Source organism: Salarias fasciatus, chromosome 10 (assembly GCF_902148845.1).
Source record: "Salarias fasciatus chromosome 10, fSalaFa1.1, whole genome shotgun sequence".
In the NCBI taxonomy this organism is placed as follows: domain Eukaryota; kingdom Metazoa; phylum Chordata; class Actinopteri; order Blenniiformes; family Blenniidae; genus Salarias; species Salarias fasciatus.
The window spans coordinates 8,213,142-8,237,996 of record NC_043754.1 but is presented as its reverse complement, the minus strand read 5'-3'; the positions used below and the strand labels follow the sequence as shown (position 1 = coordinate 8,237,996).

At 41.6% G+C, this 24,855-nt stretch overlaps 1 protein-coding gene across 1 annotated transcript in view; it reads right to left on the bottom strand.

Annotated features, from left to right (window-relative positions):
- Positions 1–18,078, bottom strand: part of LOC115395587 (protocadherin-1-like) — a 93,697-nt gene extending 75,619 nt beyond the window's left edge. The window contains exons 1-3 of the mRNA XM_030101181.1: positions 17,397–18,078; positions 8,365–9,179; positions 5,342–7,525 (exon numbers count right to left, since the gene is read on the bottom strand). Coding sequence (XP_029957041.1) covers positions 5,342–7,525; positions 8,365–9,159 — 2,979 coding nt within the window. The 5' untranslated portion in view covers positions 9,160–9,179; positions 17,397–18,078. The remainder of the gene's footprint in view (positions 1–5,341; positions 7,526–8,364; positions 9,180–17,396) is intronic.
- Positions 18,079–24,855: the final 6,777 nt, after the last annotated feature.

The window sequence follows — 24,855 nt, the reverse complement described above, 5'->3', positions numbered from 1 at the left end:
ACCCAACAGGGCTAATTATCAGATTTAATGGCTAATGCGACTCGCTGGTTTCTCCAGCAACCGTCATGCAATATCACACGTTCAGAGGTGATGAGGGGATAAACTACAAAAGGTGCACAAACTTCCAACCTCCTTGTGTTCTCAATTGGTATAGATATATATATAAAAAAACAGCTTGCCATATTTTGATTTCAACGTGAAACAAGCATCATGAGGCAACATGGTTGATCTTCCCTGATGACCATATAATTGCTGACTGGATTTCACGCAACATCAGTTACTCAATATATATATCTTTTTTATTTCAGCACAAAAAACTGGTACGTAAATTTGTTATTATTTGTATCAAGATAAAAAAGTTTACACAGGCTTCTCTGAGTGTCGACTCGAATTAACCTCACATATACTTTATCCACTTGTGCATTAGAGGAAGCTGCAATCCTGTTATTCTTCGGAAATACCCCGCACTCTCTTGGATGTAAATGACGACCGTGGCATACACCTGAGAACAGTTTGACTTGCCAACACCCTGAGGAAAAGTCCCAGCGTCCCCACTTTAATTACAATATTACCTAAACAGGTGCAGGCGGTGTGAAAGCAACTGTAAGGAACTCCATTCATATTCAGAGCGGCGAAAACCTAAAGCACCGCGTTTGTTTCCATCTACCTTAAAAGCATCTGGGCTTTGATTGATGATACATTTGCACTTTTTGCTCATCCATTTCAGCTGTTTTCATCAGAAGCAGTAGAGTCAGGTGTTTTCTTTGTTTCCTCGGCGTTGGAGAGCTTTCAGTACTTACGGTAAAATGAAACCCTGCCCCCATTAAGCATTTCAAACACTTGATTAGTGTTTATAAAGGAATAAGTCAGTCTTTATTAGCCGCACACAGGGCCTTTAGTGTCTCTTTCCACTCATGATGCAATAGTAGTCCATCTGCACACAGGCTCTGGAACAGTTGGCAGTAAAAGGCACTGTCCATGGTACTGAATTTCATTGGTTCTGGACACATACAGTACATGACAGCCATTGGTTACAACTGTGGTTTAAGGTTTTGGATGTCTAACTCAATCCTTGGCGTTTCCTGCTTCGTTTTCACTGGAACAAGCGTTTAGGAAAAAAATATACTTTTTTTTCTGAAATCACTGTCAGGCAATGTTTTTTTTTTTTTCCCTCCTCCTCCTTTCAACTGTGTTTAGAGGGAGTATGTCTGTTGTAAAATAAGCAATCCCGGAAACAGCGTTTCAGGAATTTCTCCGCCAAAGTGGGTTAATTTAAAGCAATTAGAGGGCTGAAAATTTCTCTACAGTGTCTTGGGAAAAGATCAAAATGTTTCTGAATTGATAGCAGCACTAGCTCCTAGTGTGGGAGACAAAACAAATATTGCTTTGCACATATATAGCTGGCACATGCTTGGATATTATGGTGATCTAATTAGGACATCTTAAACATCTGTTGGGGCTTTGGCAACCTCGACAAGCCTTCACTGAAAATACAGTATTCAAATTTTCTAGTTTTCAACCTCCGGCTGTTTTTGTAGCTTCCTGTTATAGGTTCAGATATTTCTGTTGAATGGAAATACTTTCTGATCATTAACTCGGACATGGACAACTCATTTAATGCACCACAAATAAATATAAAAAAAAAAAAATGGCAGTAGGTGAAATATGACAGTAAAATAAATATTACAGCAGTGACATTCATTAAATTCTGATATTAGAACCTCAGATTATTGAATGAATTCATAAAATTTGTACAAGATTAGATGGATTTACATGTGATTATCATACTAACCACTTCCTGCCAGTTTCTATCTTGCACGACTCAAAGTTATCACATTGTGACATGACTCCTGCGGCTTTAAACTCTAATTAAGCTGCAACAAAATGCACTCATATTCTCAACATGTCCTAAATATCAGTGAGCGTGATCCAGGAAACTATTCAGCAACAAATGTTTCACTAGTTTTGTTTGTGTTGATGATTTCTTCCAATCTTGTGGGTTCATACTGACTGGTGGAGTGTTGTTTTTCTGCACATGAACATTTTACAGGAGGCAGAACTAAATCAAATCCAACTTATCCAAGCATAATGAGCATATTCCTTTAAAAACACGCTTTTATGCTGTCATATAAGCCACTTTGGACTATTACATGTTGGGCTTTTTTGTTTGCTTTTTTAAAATCATTGTGAGATATTGGTCTAACCTTAACATCCACATCTTTCACAACTGAGTATTTTTTTTTTAGAGTTTTATTCAGGGAAGTCAATAACAGGCAGGAGCACCACAGTTTGGCCTAATTCTGAAAATCAGCTAAAGTAACTTTGAAAGGATCAATTCTTTTCTTTCTTTTTTTTTTTAATATATATAAAAAAAAGAATTTTCCAAAGTCACATGAAAACTTCTACCTCGGATGTTTCACATTCATTAAAGGTCTGTCTTGATATTTCTTCTCAGTGCGTTTACTGAAATCGGTCATGCAATTCATGTTTTTTCCTAAAATTTTGTTCAAAATTTGTACTGGTGGAAAAGTACTGCGACCAATGAGGAAACATTTGTGTGCAACCTCAATTGAAACTAGTTTGCAGTCTAATAATATGACTACATATTTTAAATGAATGATTAAAACAGTTTTTAAACTTTGCTTTACAAGCCCTTGCAGTGAATCACATTATATTTCAATAAGATTGCATGCATGCAGGGCTGCAGGCCCCCTCTCCAATCTCTAATTTTTGTCTCTTTCTCTCTTTTGTTTAAGATTATCAGTCAGCAAGTTGAAATAGTACTCTTTCACAAATAAGCAGTCGACTATAGCTTCCAGATCAAATGTTAAAATATTTTGATTTGTCTGTTCACAATTGAGGCAGCTTATGCCAAACAATAGATGAGTGTTTGTAAGGAACCTGTCTCCAGCTGAAGCTCAACAGCATCCGAGCAGACGACTGAAAGGCGGTGACAGGCAGCTCTACAGAAAAGTTGTACCCCTCCAAAAAAAAAAGAAAGCTCATGATAATGCATGCGCTCATAATCCGTAAACATTAACTTTCAGACATAATATCCAGCATTTGAGCACAAACCTAGACATCTGACCACATTCCAAATGAGAAGCCATTGTAGAAAGTAGCACAGTTAATTAAAGCAAGGGCACTACTCTACATCTGTCACATCACTTGGCAAAGGCTTTAATTATATATTTTGGTCAATCTGTTCTTCCTGATGTGAGAGGGGATGCCATACATGAGACAACATCTGCTAAGGTATGTCGCATGAGTTTCAACATCTGTCCATGTTTTTGCACAACCTGCCAATCACATGAGTCATGTCTCGTATGCATTTGCAGTTTCATATTGAGAAAACACACACAATGCTGTCAGGTGCTGAGAGCTTACATCTGTGCCGCAGTTACAATTAGCACTCTTCCACTAAGGAGCGAATGGGCACACAAACGCAGAGATTGGCACTACACACAAATACCCAGACACACCCTGTGGCTTGCAGTCATTTTGGTCCCTTATGGTGTCCATCAAGGAGACAGTGGTGACTGTTCTCGAAGATAACTCCACCCACTAAGGCTTGTGATCACCTAAGCTGTCAGCTAGCATCTGCTGAAACCACCAACCAGCCAACTGTGAGACCGGCTCTGAAGATATCTCCACAGAAAATGTGTCACCTACACATGTTCAGAACTCAGCGGCATGCTTTTTTTTATTCTCCCCTTCTTCTATTTTTTTTTGCTAATTTTCATGGGCAAACGTTATCTGCAAAGCCTTGGAAAAGTGTCAGACTGTTTTGTATATATGACACTGAGATGTCAGAAATGTCTAGAAAACCTGTGTCAACGCGTCTGGGAGGAGAATAAATTGTGTACATCAGTGTCAAAATATTTTCACAGTGAAATGATGTCCACTCTTTGAACACCCTGCAGCAGCATGAATGTATCTTTGTTAAATCTAGTTATTGTCGGATAGTCTGATATATCATTTAACCTTTCAGCAAAGTTCACAAGTATCAGTTATGTTGAGAGGGTTATCACAATCTGTTTTTTTTGTTTTCGTTTTTTTTTTTTAATGGCGTACCTCCCATAAGAGGCAGGATGTGAGTGTAAGCTTGAAGTTATGCAGATTTTACCTCTGACTGACACAGGATGTTTTATTTCTCATCATAAATATGATTTCAATACATTTTCTATGAGAAAAATGAGAGATCAATTCCTACCACTAAACCATAGTTGTGGAAACTGGCGAGATCACAATGTTGGATATTTTCCCCATAATATACAGAATGTTCAACAATTTAAGGATAATAACCTGTCTGCTCTCCTCCTGCACGTGCACACACACACGCACTCACACACACGCACACGCGCGCAAACACACACAAATAGACATTTATGCTTGTCTGGTCCGAAATGCATATTCACACACTCCGAGTTGACACAGAAACCCAGAGACACACTAGCTCTCTATCCCTCGACTCTACAATTTTTCTCCTCGTAATCCCCTCTGAGTCTATTAATATTTCTGTTTCCATGGCGATTCCAGTCTTGCCAAATGTTGTACAGATAAGAGGAGATAAGAGCATAAGGAGCAGGGAGATAAGAGCAAGTGACCTGCAGAGATCAGAGCACTAGAGGTCAGTCAGAAGAGCAGAAGTAAGTAAGTGAGAAATGGACCTTCCCTGCTCTAGTCTACTGCCCGCCTGACAAAAAAAAAAAAAAAAAAAAAACATATGACAGACCCACTCGGTTTACAAGGAGTGCAACAACCGAAAAAGAAAGGAAAAACACTTTCTTGAAGCAACTTTCCTTGTGTATATAATTTTACCCCCCACTGAGAAGTTACAGGGGAGCAGAACCAATAGCGGGACGCCATGACTCTGCTGTTAACAGTGGGGGAGACACTGAATTCCCCTCGAAGCATATTCACATTGTCCAAAATGTTAAAGTGACAGCTACAATTTGAAAGAATATCATTTTATTTCAATTTAAAGAAGCTGAGTAGGCATTCGGCCTCTCCTTAATCTGTCATCTCACATTATGTACAGTTCTGCTGAGAGTGAAATCGAGAATAAAAATGGAGCAGTGGTAACAAATCTGCCATAAATGTTTAAGCATCATTTTACAGTTTTAACACTCAAGGTGATGAGTCTAACGACAACTGCCATTCACATCATTCGAATTTGATACAGTGTGACTCCTCACCAAGTGAGAGCGGTTGTTATACAGCCGATGCACACATTAGGAGGCACACAAATATATAAACACACTCTAAAATTTAATGATCTGCACCTGGATCCCTCATGTCAAGCCAGAGAGACATTTCACTGAGACAAGAGTGACTTTACCTGTTTGTTGTACTTCGGCTGGCTGGTCTTGTAGCTGTAATCTGAGTACTGGTCTGAGCCGGTTGAGTTGTCGTCGCCTCCTGTTCCTACAAAGGTGTTGGCAGCGGGCAGGTCCTGGACGGCCTGGTGCTTCTGGGAGGCCGAGGGTGACTGGGCTTGCAGCTGGATGGACGGTAAGGGGGAATTGGAGCGGTAATGCCTGCCTATATCGGGGCTTCCTGGTGAATACGTTAAGGGCAGGTGTATCCTGGGGCTATCATTGACTCCATCAAGGTTAAACTTCAGACTTTTTTGAAGGCTGACCTCTTCCTCTTCCCCGAGTGGTTTTGGGGACTTCTGTGGTTTGCCCTTCCGTCCTCGTTTGCCTTTGGCATTTTTTGGTGCCTGTTTGGGGGCATATAAGTCCTTTGTTTCCTTTTTCCCAGCCTGATACCCACTTTTAGTTTCTCTTTGGATGCGGTGTCGAATAAATACCACCACCAGGATTAACATTACAACGCCTGCCACACCAGCAAGGCTTCCAAACAAAATGTTACTTCTCTGGGCTGCAAAGCCATTATCGGGATCACCAGCAATGTCCCTGTCCAGTGGAGTGTAAAGACTGTGTCCAACTAAGGCCTCCACTAAGCTGACATTTGAAATAGTTTCATTGACATAGATGTGGACAAGGGCAGTGGCATGGCGTGCAGGCTTCCCCCTGTCACTCACTCTCACCACCAGACGATGTAGTCCACCATGCTTGCGGGTCATCTCCTTGGCCAGAGTGATCTCGCCACTGGAGGGGGAAATGCGGAATAACTGGTAAGGGTTCCCGCCAGCAATGCTGAAAACCAGCTCTGCATTGGGCCCGCTGTCCAGGTCTTCAGCTTCCACCACCTCGACGTGACTGTCCGGAGAAGCCAGAGGTGACAAGCGCCTGAAGGAGGAGTTGGACGGTTTAGTGATCACTGGGTCATTGTCGTTTTCATCCAGCACATTGATGGTGACCCCCACATAGGAGGATCTGGGTGGCTCTCCTCCGTCCACGGCTTTTAGACGAAACGTGTAGCTGCTTTCTTTCTCTCGGTCAAAAGAGATGCTTGAGAGGATGGTACCTGTTCCATTTTGAACTACAAACTTTCCTCCATCGGGCTCTACAGAGAGGTGAACCCGAGCATTCTCACCCTTGTCCATATCGAGAACTGTCACCATGCCAACTGGACTGAGGGGAGGCATGTTTTCCAGAACAGAAAAGCTGTATCCACTCAGCATGAATTTAGGGTCGTTGTCATTTCGGTCAAGGACTTTTATCACAACAGTTGCTGTTCCTTTATGAACAGGTGACCCTTTATCTGCCGCAGTGACCCGGAACTCGTAGCGTTCTTTATGTTCACGATCTAACGGACTTCGTGCTCTTACTGCACCTGTGTTTGGATCGATCTCAAACAAACCTTTGATGGAGGAGTCTGCCACAATGTTATAGAGCAGTTCGGCATTGGTGCCACTGTCTGCATCTGAGGCCGTAACATCCAAAACTTTGTCTCCTGATTGGTTTTCTTCAGCAAAGTCGACCTCAAACAAAGTTGGTGAGAATATTGGAGAGTTGTCATTTACATCAGTCACCTGCACCTTTAAAGAATTTGTACTGGAGAGGGCTGGGTTTCCTGAATCCACAGCCACAATTTCAACTCTGTAATCCCTAACTCTTTCAAAGTCAAGAGGAGTGGTGGTCTGTAGGAAATATTTCCTCTTGTTGTCAGTCGACGAGTCGCTGGCAGGGCGAAGCTGGAAGGGCACGTCTCCTGCTACCACGCAAGTGACGACAGCATTCTCTCCTTCATCCTTGTCAGACACTTGCACCAAAGCAACAGCTGTCCCCACTGGCATGTCCTCAGATATGTTGGCGATCCCTTCACTGTGAGTCACAAGACCAATTCCACGGATCTCAACAGCCGGGGCGTTGTCATTTTGGTCAGTCACCTCTATAGTTACAAATGTTTTTGAGCTTTTAGGTTGAGGACCCTTATCTCTCGCCACCACATAGAAGGACAAGCTGCTTATTTCCTCTCTGTCCAGAGGTCCTTTGACGTAGATGATGCCACTGGACCGATCGATTCGTAGGAGTCTGGGGACTGGGTCAACTGCTTGGTGAAGAGTGTACTCAATTTCTCCATTTGGGCCCATATCAGAGTCATTGGCTTTGACCTGAAATCAAAACACATTAATGGTTAAGGGCAAGAAACACATGTAAGAATTCTGAGTTATTTAATTAAATTCAACTAGTGTAGATATTTTTTTCAACTGCTGAATACATTTATAAATAGATCAATGGAAGTCTGATCATTTCAAAACGCAGAATGTGGACCGCTATTTTGTAGGTGTACTTCTTCATTACTCCCCTTCCTTTCTGCTGTTGATGACCATGCCACTGATATTTTGTTGATCATGTTTTATATTCTTTTGTCATTTTTTCTTTTTTTCTTTTTTTTTTTTTTCCTTTTCGAGGTCCCCATGAAAACATAGAGCAGAGAATTAGGGCTACTATTTTCTTTATGACAGAGCAATTTCACAGCAGTACGCTGAGAAAACCCAACTAGGAGCGTCTTACGCCTACACACAGACATTGTGTATCTCTAACTCTTGTCTTCCTGAATACAATACCACAACAAAAGCAATAAGCAGCTTAATTACCTGTACAAACATAATGTGCGACTACTGTAATATGTTTATCAATACTTAAAATGCACACTCGAAAAATAGCAATGAATGAAACTTGAATCATTTTAGAGTATATGTTATTCAACATTATGAATATGGCATTGGTTTTTGAAGATGTTTGAAGGGAAGAATCTCAAATATTTTAAGCAGCATCACATTTTCATTGTGTTAAACGTTTAATCTAAATTTAGACAACACTAAACTTTATAAGCCAGTGTAAACAGCACGACATGAAATGTCAAACTCCCAAAGATTCTTCAACTATACAGTGTAGAATACTCAGATTTTAAACTTTGGATAAAAACTGAAATATGTAGGAGTCTTACCTGCAACACAGAGTGCCCCGCTGGACTATTTTCTGAAACTTCTGCCTCATAGGTGGACTTTTCAAACTTGGGGGAATTATCATTAGCATCAGTCACAACCACTCGCAGCAAAGCACTGCTGTAGCGTTGAGGGTTTCCTCCATCGACTGCCTTGATGGTGAGGTCGTAAGAATCCTTCAGCTCCCGATCTAGATTGCCCAGAACAATGAGCTGTGGAAGCTTTCCTCCTCTGTCATCAGCCACTTGTAAACCAAATAAAGTTGCTGCATCTGGCCCCGCAGTCAGCGCATAGTCAGCCACTCCATTCCTGTCTGAGTCTCTGTCTGCGGCAACGGGTATGGAGAATAGTGCCCCCATGATCGTGTTCTCAGGGACAGAGATGGTGAGCACAGAAGAGGGGAATTGCGGCGTGTTGTCATTGATGTCCTGTACTTCGATGCGTCCTTCAATAAGTCGTGGGCTCTGGTTTTGTATCAGGTCTGTCACCGATACTTCGAATTCCAGGTAGCAGAGCTTGCCCTTAGCGAGGGTTCGACAGTCCCTCAAGGTCTCTCTGTCTATTGGAGTCTCTGTGGTGAAAATGTCCCCCGTCTTGCCATCGACTCGAAGGTAAGGAGCGCCCACTTCCAGCTTGTAAAGGTGACCAGAGTCTGGCAGCCCCTGGTCTGCTGCCAGGCTGCCGATCAGAGTGTTGGGAGGCTGCTCCTCCTGGACCCGGTACAGGATACTGCCATCAGCAGGGCCACAGTGCAGCACCACGACCCAAAACAGCACTACTCGTAACTTCAGTTCCATTAGGTCATCAGAAGATCAACCTGTGAAAGGACAAAGAGAACCTCGGTCAACATCATTTAAGAAACGCTTTACCCACTTCTCCTACAAACAGGCAATTAATTATTTATCTTTTGTATCTATGGCTAATCAAGAAGGACACATGAATCCGCCTCACACACCAGAGTGAAACATTTCGTGAGCTTGGAGAAATGTCACTGCTCTGTTGTATTACAAATCCAGCAATGAGGTGAAACATTTTAGTCAATAGGTTGTACCGAATCCTACAGCATGCCTTGAAGCGTAACATAATTAGACAACAACAAAGAGAAAATAAGCATTTATAAAAAAGAATGCAATCATAACCTCAACATGGTTTCTGTTTTGTCCCAGAGCTTGAAAAATTTCAAAGAATACCCCAGCGTTTGAATTGCGTGTAGAAATTAAAGCCGGAACAAGAATTTATATCTTGTGAGCTTCCGCACAAAACAAACTTGAGGGCCAGTGTGGATTGTTTCAGCTGAGTAATCAAATAAAAATGTAATACAAAATCTCACAGCCTAAGAGACTCATTATTTCTGTATTACACTACAAGACATTGAGTGGGGGGAAGCAATGTAGCTCAAAAATAACATACAATATAAATGCTTACCCTCTTTCTAACCTGCCAAGATATTGTCTGTTGAGAGAGATGAACTGCGTGATCTGTTTGTTTACCAGAGAGACCCTTAACAAAAACGGCTTGGCCTTTTAGGTGTCGGAAAGGCTATTTCTCTTCATGCAGATTATGCAACTTTGCCATTATCATCGCATGCAGCTTTCAACAACGCATAATGCACAAAAATTCAATCCACGCTCCGTTGCTACTGGCTAGCTCAACGACTGTAATCATTATGTTTGATTTTGAACCTTTCAACTCTGTAATTACGACCCATTATTTAAGTGTCTTCTTTGATCTGTATTCCCTTTAGCTAAAGAATTCTGGCTTTTTCTCATGCTGCAATGGTTTTAGTCTATAATTATTTCCTCTGTGAGTGTGCTTGCATGTGTGTGTACCAAGAGTCCTATTGGTAATTGAAATGAGCGCAAACACCGAGGTTAAGTATTAAGGTCTAGTGATGGGGAAAACTTAACATTTTAAAACTTTTGGATGTGTGGCGCATCAGTGAGCGCACAGTCACTAATCGGGTTGAGTTCGCTTCAGCGCTTTCGGGGAAGAGTGTTGTCTGCAGAGTCTGTTACAGTGCATGCGTGTCAGTGATGCACCACTTCAATGAACTGATCGATACTGGCTCTTATGGCCAAAGTATTAGTCAGACGAGATGAGTTCAAAATAAATAATGTCAGATTTCTTTGAGGTTACTAAAAAAACTGTAATATAATTGCATGAATACTGTATATTTTATACAAGTATTAAAATAAAGCTTTTTCTTGCATGGTGTTTAGATGGAGCTTTAGTAACCACTCAAGCATTGTTAAATCATTTGAATCTGAATTTTAAGAGTGAAGATGTGCTCAATATTGTACAAACTTGCACCCAGAGTTAAAGGATCGAGAAACTGGTGGAATGAGTGAACCATGAGTTTGTTTGGGAAAAAGAACTGGGTACGATGATGCATAAACATGAGTGAATAGTGCTATTTTGAGCAGAATCAGTACATCTGCTCACAGGAAATAATGTTTTGGAGAAGAGTAAAGAAAATGTGTATTAAGAGAGACAGCAAAACACAAATATACAGAAATCCAATAGGAAATCCATTTTCTTTTGAATACATTAAAATTGGAAGTGCTGGGTATTGATGGATTAATTGCTCCGTTATTGATGGGTCCCTTTTTACATTTGCAGGGGGAACCTCTGGTCGATGTGGCGTGAGCGGCGAGTGTGGCTTTGCGTGTGTGTTTGCGTGTGTTCATGAGTGAAGTGAGGACAGAAAAATGAGGGCGGAGTAAAAATATAATCAGGGAACAAACAGTGATGCAAAACACTGATAATAAAGACCGGTTTTAATGTAAATCAGCATCATGATTGAAATAATGATCAAGTTAGAGTAGTAGAAGTCATGGTTTCACATTGTTGCATTTGATTAAACATGGGCTTGAATGCATGCAATGCAAGAGCAATTTACATTGTTTTTGCAACTATGCTCTGCTTTTAAAACATTCCCATTAACACTGGGGTCCTACAATATATATATATTCCATTGAAAATTAACAGTGAAATTTAAGTTTGCATATTTCTTTTCATGAAACGCCCATTTGAATATCAAAATCACAACTGATTTCATAATGTTTTGTTTAGCTGCAAAGGTCCCCCTCCGATTACAGCCTCTTCCAGGATGAATAGGCCTGCTTTGATAGTGACATGATTGTTATGGTTGATGACACTCATGACTTAATGTCTTCCAGTTGGCCTCATGCCTGTCTTCCAGATGGCACCGTGCCTGGCAGCCCAGTGAATTGGTGTTCTCTTTTTTTTTCTGCTTTGTTTACATTTACATTAAAATTCATGTTGCTAGTGAAAAATGCGTTTTGCCATCACTCACAGAGAAGCTGTTATCGGTTGAATATTACTGACACCATGCCTTCGGGTTTCTACCTCATGTTTATTTTTTATTTTTGCTATCGCGCAAATATTTTATCAAAAGCTTGACAGCATCAGATTCATCCTCTTCCTCCTCCTCTTTTCTGAGGTGGTGGCAAAAAAGGGAACTCGTGCAGAGATGTTCACTACTGGACTTCCAGTATTCCTTTGTGTCCCACCTCAGTTGACTACCTGAAGCAGGAAAATGGATCAATTAGGCGTGCTGAACACCACGAGTAGTGACGTTTCCCGCATCTCAGCGCTTTTTCCTCAAAAAAACCTGGTTATCATCTGCCATCCCAGATGGTGTGGTAGACCCACAAGACTCTAAGAGCTGATTCAGGCATATCGCGATACTTAACTCATCACAAAACGAAAGAGATCAACAAGGGGTTACTTCTCCCTGCGTGAACAAATGTGTTTGTCATATCAAGCGCTTGCTTTGAAATCAATTTTTTTTTTTTTTTTCTTAGGCAATTCAATAATTAAGGTTTTGGCTTCTGTAAGGAGTGAACTGTTCAATAAAAATGCCAAGTAATAATAGGGTAGATATATAGAGCTGCATGAAGCATTGCAACACTGAAGTAAAAAAAAAAAAATACAGGCATTGTGAGACTATGAAAGAGAGAACTGTTAAAGCTCACCCAGTCAACAAACAAGCAGTGAGGCGACTAAAGAAAAAAGAAAATCACTGCAGATTATTATTTTTTATTTGTTCGATGGGCAACCCATTATAAGCAGAAAATCGGACGGTTGCACCACAGGACAACTTAGACCTGGCTAATGTCTGGACGACCCCTACTGCAGTAGAAGTTGTGGAAGTGCAGCACACACAGTATTTTCTCCTAGCAGAACTATTAGGGCTCTGTGGAGGCCGAGAGGGCTCATACTGTAATTCCCTTAAGTACCGTTTGCTGCAAGAAGCATCCTGTTCAAACAGACAAACCAGCGAGCAAAACAAGCAGACCCCTCATGGAGGTGCAGGCGAAGAAAAAGAAAAAAATAAATGAAAATACACATTTTCTGAAGAAATATCTCTGAAAACACAACGTGGCCATTATTGTCTGACAGAGGAGAGAACATTAACTATATGAGTGCAGCAGCCCTCGACATACAGCCTCATGCTGTAATCATGTAATAGTCCAGATGGTTCCAACATGGAGGAATGCTGAAGGCAGCCTGCACCACAGTATGTAGGTGGGCCTTCAAGGACGGTCTCAAACTGCCCGATGGGTTTGCTGTCTGCTGTTGGTCCTGTCAAGATGTTTAACTTTACAACGCAGAATGCAGTGAAAGCAAATATGCTTAGCAGTGGCGGTTAGGACCCTGAGGAGGCACGCTACAAAAACAGAGCCTGGCCCAAACCCAGCTTATTAAGACCAATGGGGGGGGGGGAGTAAAGTGCAACACCAGACTAGAGTGTCAAAGCTTCATGACTCATGCTCAGCATGGCTATCATTCCACACAGTCACAATCTGCAGGAACAGCTCACTTCAGCAGACCCCTTCACCTGTCAATGACCCCTATAGATAAGAGCGGTTTTAAGAGTGGTTCTCACTCATGCTCGCTTCGTCTGTTTGCACTTATCTTCAAGTCTCTCTGAAAGGGACCATGCATGTGTTGTGACTGATAGTCCATTGTGTGTCATCTTGGAGTAACAGTTAAGAGTAAAATAGAAAAGAAAAAAAAAAAAAAGAAACTTGCTGCTGAAAAAATTATTAAATAATCTATATATAGCGTGAGAGGTAACAGTTAGATGCCGGGACACCCACTGGCCTGTCAGCTTTCTCAGTAACAAAGCAGGAACAGTAGGAATCAACTGAATTTGTTCCTGAATTCACTTTCCGAATATTGCCTTATCATTTTATCTAAAAAAGAATAAACGAATGAAGAAATGGTCGTTTATGGGATACTACAATACTAAACTAGCAGCGGGAGGATGAGGAAAAAAAATACACTCAATAAAGTAGACAGTCACTTCCGATGACAGCCTTCGTTTGATTATTTTCAGGTGATGACCCCAAAGTTTAATCTTGGGACCCCCTGTGCCCCATTCTAAAAGAAAAATTAAAAAGATGCTTTTCTCAACAACAAAACATTTCAATCTTTGTAAAGTTTTTTTGTTAAGATAATCATAACATATTTTATCAGTGGAAACTGGATTTGGTTTGCTCACAAACAACATATGTAAGAGGATAAAGAAGCTGCAAAAGATGCTGCCTGTGCAATCAGACTGCTGGAAGAATTGTGATAACTTCAACAGAAAGAGAACGGAGTTGAATTTCGACAACGCGTTCGTTCAGCACAGAGGAGTGCCTTCCCATCCCATTCCCTCGGCTTTCTCTCTTAACTCATGAAACTCGCCATTTCCTCCAATGCCATTTTGAATGATAGCAAACTCCCAAATTCCTCCTAGCAACTGCCAACAATCCTCTACAGCCCCCACCTCTCCCTGAAGGCTCAGTGCCCGGCGCTTTCTGCTGCTGCTGCTGCTGCTCTGCTCTGAGGAGAAGGTGAGAGACTCCACCGGCACCTAAGCATCAGTCAAACTACAAAGTCTGATTGAGTCTCACATGGTGGCCCTCACGGTGCGCGCCACCCAGCTGACCCCGCTGTTCAAGTGAACATTTCTACTTCCTCGTGTCTACAATTGATGTCTCCGCCTGTGTCAAACTGTGCGGTTTGTTCCCAAGGAAGCAATTCCCAGTCTTAATGAGGTCAGAGTTGCTGAACCCAGTCATAACAGTGACCTCTGTTCAAAAAAAGAAAAAAAAAAAAAAAAGAAAAAGTGATGCCACCCATGCAGGCTGACATGACAGAACTACTCAGCTGCAGGACAATGAGAAAACATCCCCTATCCTGTCCATCGACTCTGACTCGCCTGCAAAAACTGCTGTCATTTCATAGGAGTGAGCGGGAAAAAGCAGGAAATTAACTGATCTACTCTGAGCAAAGCCTTCCAGTTTTCATTCTGGGTTTGTTAAGAACCATGCATCCGTATTAATTCAAGCTTAATGGCTGTGTCTCTTTAAAAAAAGGAAATGCAGCATTACTTGGACTTAAATCCAGCTACAGGCACTGGAAATTAACTGAATAGAATTATTTTAAGTTTGCTGAAGAAAATACATTTGACTGTTACAAAAAAAAAATATAAGTGCCAAAGCATTAATTAAAAGTACAATTGAATAGCATGCCATGGAAATCACACATTTCATTAGTTACTGGAAAATTGCCACCATCAATGTGTCATTATCATTTGCTTCTTTTATGTGGCATCAGCAGGCCATTGTTTAATTTCAAAACTGATCATTTGAGTCATGTTGAAGTGCAGGAAAGTAGACCAACAGCGCTTTTATCAAGGATATTTGGCCTGATAAAGAGGAGAAAGCAAAGGGGATGGAGAGTGAATGGGTGACTGAGTAGCTCCGAGTATTGTCATGTTAAAATATTTATTTCATAAAGCAGGTATTTAGAAAAATGAAGAACAATATAATTGCATTGCGGAGCATGTGCGCCCGTTCTGGTTGCCATAGAGACAGACTATCTACTGACTGAGTCAACTCAGTGACTGACTGGGTGACATTTGCTCTTTAAGTTGGCCGCTCCACAGGTCCGGCAAGCAGGAAATGACTCAAGCGTAGAATTAACCGTGGCGTAATTGTAAATCACTAATATGTGGAAGGGAATAGAGGCCGGGGCAGGAATAACAAATCATGAGAGTATAGGAATGAAACGGATCAGGTTGCACTAATTGCTTGTTTTGCAGTAACTGCGGGCAAAAAAAAAAAAAAAAAATGTTGATCCTGCAGCAGCCACCGGCTCCCCTCTCTCACACACAATCTGAATTTTCACCTGTTAACTCACCACAAATCAGGCTGGTGTATTTCTGCTGTAGGATGTGCTCTCCCTTGCTTTGCCAGAGTGTGGAAAGATAACGGATGATTTAATGATTTTCTCAAGTGATGTGATTTGATATATTGGCTGACTCTGCGCCTTTAGCTAGTATAACAGGTAAAATCCATTACCCTCCCACCAGCATGATTTATGATGGGTAGTATCACAGCTATGGCGCTCCTTACACAGCTGATCTACCAGTAGAATTTACAGCAAAATGTTCGGCTGCGCGCAGACTGCAAAACACAGGGCACTGGTAATGAGAAAGCAGTGGCCCTTTGGTTGGACACACTTGCTGAGGGCACGAGCATTTGATTTAGCTGTATGGAGTCTGAGCCACACAAAAACACTGATGGAGGGTCAAAGAGGAGGGGCATTACATACTCCGAGATCAAAAGAGCCAGTGTCCCCCACATTACCATGGACTTCAAAAGACATTCTAATATGTCACATGAGCTCATTTTAAAAGACCCTGGACAAAAACAATGAGAGAGAGAAAAAAAAAAACCCCAGCTTAGTCAGGTTTCCTTGTGAGCTTATTTTACTGTTTTTGTGTTGTTTTCTACAGGTTCAGGCTGTCAGAGCTGATATAACCTGTTTGAGCACTGAAGACAAAAATCCTTTTGTACCCTTCTTGAGTCATTTACCACACACTTGGGGTTCTTTTTCCAACTCGAGAGCCTGTTATTGTCCTATTTGGAGGAAAAATCACCTTTTATACAACCAAATTTATAACTGGTGGATGCAATAGATAGACGGCTAGATAGATAAATAAACAGATACTCCCACTCATTTCATTTAGATCATCACACTCATCAGCTTCATGTCTCCCAGACACTTAAGTGAGATCTGATGGTGAAGTGGTTTACATTCATGTTTTGATCTGTTCTGTTTTGACGGCCTGGTAGCCTACAGTCTGTGTGGGAACTTAGACCGACATCACTATGCAGAGTGGACTATTAAAATGTGCCTGGTGGTCGGTGGAGTGGCAAGAAACAACACCCCAGACTCTCAGTGGAGAGCAGAGGAGATTACCCGTGCGGATGCGCTGATCAAAGATTTTCTCCTCTCCATTCCCCTCTCCCAATTAAAAGCACGAACCTCTCCATAGAAAAACTGCCGATTAGTTATTAACATGACAGCCTGTATGTTGGGATTATTTGCGCAGGGATTGTTCCCGAGTAAACAGCTTCCAGATGAAGATGCACTAATAAAGGCAATTAGTGCGATGTTTGGTGCTGGTATGAAATAAATGGCGAGAGAGCGGGGGTGACGCGAATGGATCACATTTTCTGCTTCACAGATTCATAATGGTATACTAAAATGCAATTAGCAGATCGCCAGCACAGATCAGACCGAAGCCCGTGCGCTTAAATTGTCGCCGAAGTGCAAAGATATGCAGACTTAATGACTTAATACCATCGGGCTCCAACTCCGGTCCGCGCGGATGTGTTTTAATTGCGATGCATCGCGCGATCAATCACGCAGCGGATCCTCACTGTGGGTGACACATCGAGACTGTTGCCTTTCCCTCCACAGTATCCTATCAACCTGTAACGCCGTGCAGGCTGGGGCGATCTGCTGTAACCAGGGTGGGGGGGGAAGAAAAAGTGCATTCTCAACTTGTTGTATAAACGATCCGTTTGACGCACGGCCCGATTTCAAAGACATCACTGGAGGCAAATGATATTTGAAAGAAACTTCAGTCCGCATATGTCGAGCAACTTTTTTCTTTTTCTTTTTTTTTTCTTCTTTTCTTTCTGGCGGTGATCGCATTGAGACGTACCTGAGCCAGAGACTTGGATGTGAGCGCCTGTCGCGTCGCCAGTCCGTCCGTCCGCCCGCTGATGAGTCCGCCGGTGCTCCCAGAGGCAGGTGTCTCACCCTCAAACCTCCGCCACTGTGCTCACATCAAGATCGCCAAATCCATTCATTTAACAACTTTCCGCATCAAAATTCGGGATCCTGCATCCACGGTCGCCTGGCAGTCTTTGCAGCAGAGACGCAAGAATTTTCTCTCTCCCTCTCCCTCTCTCTCTCTTTCTCTCCCTCTCTCACTCTCTCTCTCTTCTGTACGTGGGATTATTATAAGTTATGAGCAGTTTGTGGCAGATCAAGCTATCTTATGACAGGGCTGGGAAATGAAGAGTCTCGCAGATAGCCTGGTGTGTGCCATTTTCAATCCTCAATAACTGATCCTTGCCAAGATATGCGCTCGCTGTCGCATCCCCTCCGCTCCAAGTTTCTCCGGCGCTCCTCCTGGTGTGGAAGTGGCTCAGAGCGCGCTCTCAGGGCGCACCGGGTGTCCCTGCGACTCAAATGGCATTTTCTGTTTTTTTTTTTTATATATATTTATTTATTTGTTTGCAATAAGAGGAAAAGCTAGCCGGTCTTCAACAAGAAGCCCATCTGAAGCATTTCCAGAGAGCAAGTGGTGAGACAGTGTGGGTAGGTTAGTTGCTCCCCTCTCCTCTCCTCTCCTCTCTCCCTTCCTCTCTCTCTACTCATCGGAGCGTGGGAGGAGGTGGGGCTCCCATCCACCGCAGCACACAGCAACTTCACACTCAACATCACATTATACCCAGGCTGCCTACCAGGAAATTGTGCGATTCCTACAGTTTAAGAAGATCTCATCAAAGTGGGTCACCTCAAACGGAGGGGGGATGTGAGTGAGGAGTGTGTGTGAGTGTGTGTGTGGAGGGGGGGAAGCGGGAGACGAAATGCACCCACTGAAATAAATGTCTCATAACAGGACTGCGCCCGCACTTGTTTCATTTCTGCGGCCATCGAAAACGCACGCATTGCGCACTGCCTTCCTGCGTGCGGCGTAACAGGTAGCCCACATTGACGGTTTACTTGTTGATATGCATTACATGTTGCAAAAATGAGTGGCCTTAAAATGGAAGCCGCTCGGCCACTATTTATTCATTTGGCGCCACCCTCAGGCGGTTATCATCAGCGGAGGGATGCAACGCGAGCCTCAATCTGCTGAGGATGAGTGAGAAATGAAGAGCAACGGGGCAATATCATCATATAGTCTGCTTACCAGCATAATAAATTAGAAAAAAAAAAAAACCCTAATTATTTGCTCATGAAAAGAAGAAAAATAATGTTGGTGCGTAAAAGGAAACAAACTAGTTATGTCTGACACCGTCTGTTAAAACTGCAGCGTTGTAATTAAAAGGGGAGGGGGGGGGGGGGGGGTAAAATAAAACAATGCTTTTGCTCAGGGCTATAAATCAGCGGGGCTCAGCAGGGAGTGAAAGTCATCCCACGCCACAGTTCCTCTCCTTTCTTCTCCAAAACACTTGATGCCAGTGATCATAACTGCTTAAGCATAACGCGGCGGACCAGGAGCAGTGAGTCAAACGCGGGGTTTGTCACAAAGGAAAGCCTTAAGCAATGTCCTCCGGAGAAAACTTGATTTCCTATCTTCCCCAGCCATTCTTACAGAAAGAGTTTATCAGAGTGCTTCCAGTCTGTGATCCGTTACTCCTCCCCCATCTCTCATTAGCTGCAAACACACAGCTGTTGGGTTACCTCTCCAGGGCTCCCATTAAGGGCTGCCACTCAGGCTTACAGTGTCCCTGAGCCAATCACATTACAGCTCCCGCCCACGCGCTGCCACTGCCATGCTGCTCTTCAACAGCCATACTAATAACATTTAAGCATTTTCACAGGTGGCCCATAAGTCGTCTGCAAGAGAGCAGGTACAGAGAGCAGGAGGTGGAACAGCAATCAACGGTTTAATGTATACAAATAAAACACAATTACCATCTAATGAGAGAAAGAAAAGAAAGAAAAAAAAACCCTGTGTTCTCTGTGTTCGCGTGACTCACTGTTCCAGCAGAGTGACCGAACCCGTCCAGTCAAGTCATTCTGTTTCATTATCCATGTTTCAAAGCGTCATTTGTCTGATTCAGATATCTCGGCTGCTCGACAGAAACGAAGCTTGATGATCTTTCTTTTGCCTCTAATTAAATATTATGTCTCAAGTTGTTCAGCTGTTCTTTTCAAGTCACATCAATCCAATTAGGAAATTGAGGCGGTTTTGTCAAATAATTACAATAAAACTGGCTACACAAACTATTAGATAACAGTTTATAGCTTTAAAAAAACTGTCAAGTCACTTTAGTGGTTACGATAATTAGAATTGTAATTTGTTACTGGAAAATCATTATCTTCTGTTGCTGTATATATATATATATATATATATATATATATATATATATATATATATATATCCTTTACCAGTCCCTGTTTACACAACTGAAAAGAGAATACTTTTGTTGCGTTTTGTGTGTTTGCTTACATGACCACAGTGCTCAGATCCACTGAAGACAAAGCTTTTTGAAAATGGCACAGGAAACAGGGAAAAAAAAATGTACATTTATGAAAATGCTCCAACTCCATCTACATGTAGATGAACGAAAATGCAACTTTTCAAATACGGCGCTTTGAGAGCGTCCTGCCTTCCAGTCCACATCTACGTTTCTGTGAAAGAGAAATGCAAAAACAATGCTTTTTTTTGTTTTTTTACTTCAAACACAATTCAAACATAATCTCAACTATTATATCTTCACAGTCTTCTGGGCTGTGATTACACATTGCACTTATTTACAAAAACCTAAGCCCTCGATATCTCTGAAGAAAAAATAAGTCTAATTGAAATGCATGATTATGTTTCATGCTTCAAATGCAAAAGAAATGTTTTAACATCTTTCAACACGCATGTGAAAAATTAACCCTCAGTTTCATTTAAGCGCTTCGTCGCTAGTAATGACATTTTCAGTGCAGCATCACCGATCTCAGAATCTCGTCTTTTGAGAACATTATAGTCCTGAGGACATTGTTTCGAGAAAGCAGTTACAATAAAGAAAATATATACCTAATTTGTACCCTACAGAAGGTCATATGGCAGGCCGGTTTTGGCCACAGTGTCAGCGGTTCCCAATAAATAAATACACAAAATGATGAAATATTGATGGCAACATGGAGCAGCAACATGTTGCCATTGAGACAACTGAGTTAGCCGAGGACTAATGAGGCACTCCTCCTCCAATAAACAGCAGATGGTGGAATAGTAATCTTATTAGAACGCATTCAGCAAAAACTGGAGCTAACACTCAGATAAACGAGTGGGACGAAGAGAGACAGCAGCTCTACAACAGGAATAATGACGGGAATTAACAGTTACTTCGTCATCGTCATCAGTTTCATTTGGTTCCACTAAAAGCAGTGGCAGAACAACATGTTACTTTTCCCAGCACTCATCTCCAGCTGAATAATGTTATTTGACAATCCTGGAGTAAACTAACTAGATGACAAAAGAAACCAATATTACTAGAATAAATTAATTGTCAAGGTTGCAAATGTTATAATACATGGAGTATTATTAAACGGTGATATTCGTCAGTGTAACGTACAATAGAAGCTATTAAATGGGACATAGTTATGGATTTGGGCCACAATGAAAAGAGGTTGTAAAACGTGTTGCATCAGTGTCTTGGTTTAAGTCCGGACTCCCTCGATGACAGCCTAGTCAACGATTTGATATTCCACAGATACAAAAGGTGGGCAGACGAGCGCGTCCATTCCTCAAAGCTGTAAAAGCTCTGTAGTCACTTTAAAAAAGATAATGATAATTGCATAATTCTGTTATGCAATTAAACAGAGATTGGTCCGAGCTCTTTGGGAAGCACTACTATTTATCACAGTGAACCCCAGAGGCTGCATCACTGGCAAGAGCCACTCAGAACCACGAGAGTCATCAATGGGCAGACTTTTTGGACAGTTCCTCCACAATCTGGCATCAGCGATGGAGCAATATGATTCATTTCCTCTGTCTGTGTCTGAGCACAATACTAAATTGGACATTTTGTGAAGGAATGTTGTGATTTCGAACGTCAAAATACAGAAAACTCTGAAAATGACGGCATGGAATAAGCAGCAAACAAGCTGATTGTGTCATTTTTTTTATATCTCATTTGATGATATTGAGCTACTTTGGAAGAGATTGAATGTCTTTGTGTCGTAAAATCAGATGTTTTAAAACAGTTTATTGTGAAGGTGAATTTTATGAATGCATGCATTTATCCGACCAAACAGAGAAGACAGAGACTCGAGGCCACAACTCCCACTGCTGTTTTTCACCCGTTTCAGGTATAACCCTGTGCCTGCTGAAGCATTGCCTGGCTTGATGTCTCTATTAGTCAGTTTAAAGAGCACAAGCCTGTTTGATTCCAGCTCACCTTCTCCTGGTGGCCGGATTCGGATCAGAGAGGGGGGAAAAAAACGAGGACAAGGCAAGGGTAACAAGAGCATCACAAAGAAAAGGCAGAAAATGCCCTTAAACTCTCTCAAATTCCCCAAAAGAGTCTGCTTGCTATGCCGTATCTGGCCGGCACATTGTCTGTGGCCAGTTCTGTGAATATTTCAGCTTCAGTTTGGCTCCGTCTGTGTCTCTCTCTCTCTCTCTCTTTTTTTTTTTTTTTTTCAAAGCTGACCTACCCCAGCCAACACATTCTGCAAACATCAATTAAGAGTTTGGCAAGTTTTCTCAAAAAAAAATCTGTTTTTGAGAATCCATCTCTATCGCCGTCAATTGATGCTGAAAACTTTGAAGCTCGACAGGCAGGCTGGATTCCTCCGTAGGCAGGCAGAGCGTTAGAATTCTGAGCTCATGGTTTGTTTGCTATTGCTGCACGCGGTAACACAGCGTGTGAATGTGATCTGTATACATTTACATCTATTCTCTTATCACATACCACACCTGGAGCACCTTTTCCTTCCTCGCTGAAAAACACACACACACACACACACACACACACACACACACACACATATACATGCAGATGCAACAGAAAAAAAAAAGGAAAAACAACAAACAGACACTAGAACAGGGGAAAAAAAAAAAGGTGACACACACGTCGATGCAGTTGCAGAGACAGCTGACACACACATGCACGCAATACAAATGGACATCTGAAGCAAGAGGCGAAAACACTGTCTGTGCACTTTGAAGAGTAAATCCGCGCTGAATGGGAATGGGCTCCCAGAACTGGGTCTCTGCTTGTTGTGTATGGGTGCAAAGGGTGCTCCAGCGCCGGTCACATCCCACTCAGCGATGCCACAGCGGGAGTTTTTTTTTTTTTTTTTTGCCTTTGACAGATGACTGCAAACACCCGGTGTGACATCATCACGCCGGCCGCGCCGCGGCCAGACAGGCAAAAAGAAGAAGAAGAAAGGAAAAAAAAAAAACATTTAAGCCAACAGGCGTCGGTGCAAGTAGCAGCTCTTTGCCATATGTGATCCGGTGCGGATTTACTCTCTAAATGTCACCACAATATTAAAAAAAAAAAAAAAAAAAATAGAGTGAGATATTTCAGCAGGGGACAAAAAAAAACTTTTTTTATTGCTCAGTTTTTCTTGGACTCTTCCTCTTGTGCTGACTCATGTGTTGGGCGCCACTTTTTGAAGCGGTAGCCAAAAAATACATAAGCAGTTCTTTTACCTTTTCAAACTTTCGGGACAAAATTATGTCAGACAATATCACAACTGACACACCAATCTTAATCTGATGTGTGAACTACTCAACTGAAATCTTCGTGCTTTTTGTCGAAAATTGAAACAAAATTTTGATGACTTTCTTTTTTAAACAGAGCAATGATTTTTGCTAATAACATTTAATGGACTGTGAAGACTTCTCCAACACCATGTTTGAAAATAAGTTAGTTAGCATGCAGCACACAGATGAGAATAATTACCAGAAAGTAAAAGGTAAATGGACATAATGGAGCGTTTGTCTGTTGAGCTAAATTGAAATAGGTAATGATTACGCTAATGTGGAAAATAAATGGTTGAAACAGGGCTAGAAAGGATGGGGGGGAATGGTTGAGTGTCTTGCTGCCAAAGAGAAGCAAGGCTAAATCTTGACAAATAAACCTATGCATGTGTGAGTATAAAGTCAGTCCACATTTATCAAAAAAAAAAAAAAAAAAAGCATTGTTGACTCTTCATATTCATTGCGCTCAAATTTTTGTATTTTACAAAAGCTTTCCCAGCTGATGCAGCGTCGAGGTCGACGAGATCCTGAACTAACACTGTTTTTAATGAGCGTTAAACTCAAAATGTCCTCTTTTTTTTTCAAGCGCGATTCAAAAAAATCTCTTTGAGAATCGAATATTTTGTCTGTAGACTGCTTTCAGTTGAAGGTTGAAATCATGAGTCTGAAAGGTGTGTGAGACGACCGTCGGATAAAAAGTGTTGCCTTGTGCTCAATTCGTGAACACCAATAGGATCAAAATGTTACCACCTATTATTTATTTTGCTGTTCTTTGAATAACATTACAACATTTAAAAACTACAAATTGCAATAATGGCGAAAAACTGAATATTCATTCAAACTTCCAGCAATGTTTTTTTTTTTTTTTTTTGCCAATGGATAACAACAGCTGTTAGTACCTAAAGTGATATTCCTTTGGAAGTAATATAATAACCCAAAATATGCTATTTCATTGTGAGACGTGTAGTATGTTATGATCTCAGAGTTAATAGCGCATTTATTTTTTATCCAGTCTGCTGCAGAAATATATTTAAACATTTATCCTCACTGTGATGAAGACAATATGGTAGAAGAGGGTGTTTCTCCACTGGCAACTAAAACCCACACAATGTTTTGAAATTCTACATGGAAGCTATAGATATATTTGGAAATGTGCACAGGGAGAACATGAAGCGCTGCACTCCCATAAATTTGCTTGACTTAATCCATACAAACAAACGGTTCTCTAATAAGACAATAAGGCAGGCTGCATTTTGGCATCACTGACTCATTACTTGACTCCAAACCCACAAGGTGAAGAGAGGAAGAAAAGAAATGGAGGTAAGGATTATTTACAGTATAATGAGCGCGCAGTAGCTTTAGCCTTGTCAGCCCTAATGAACGAGCGAATATATCATCGGGGAAGTCTCGACGCCACTGTGAACACACATTAAAAATTGCTTAAAAAAACTACACCTGGTAATTTAGATATGCTTATATCAATAAGAAATAGAGCCGCAGAAGATTGCAAACAGTCTTCCTCTTGAAGGCTGATTGAAATGTGTTAATAGATAAGCGATGTGCTCATGGCAGGCCGGTGTTGAAGAGATTTTTCTTTAAAAAAAAAAAAAGAAAAGAAAAAAAAAGAAGGCATGTTTATAAAGCTGTCAGCACCACATGAACAACTCGCCGTCCTCCCTGT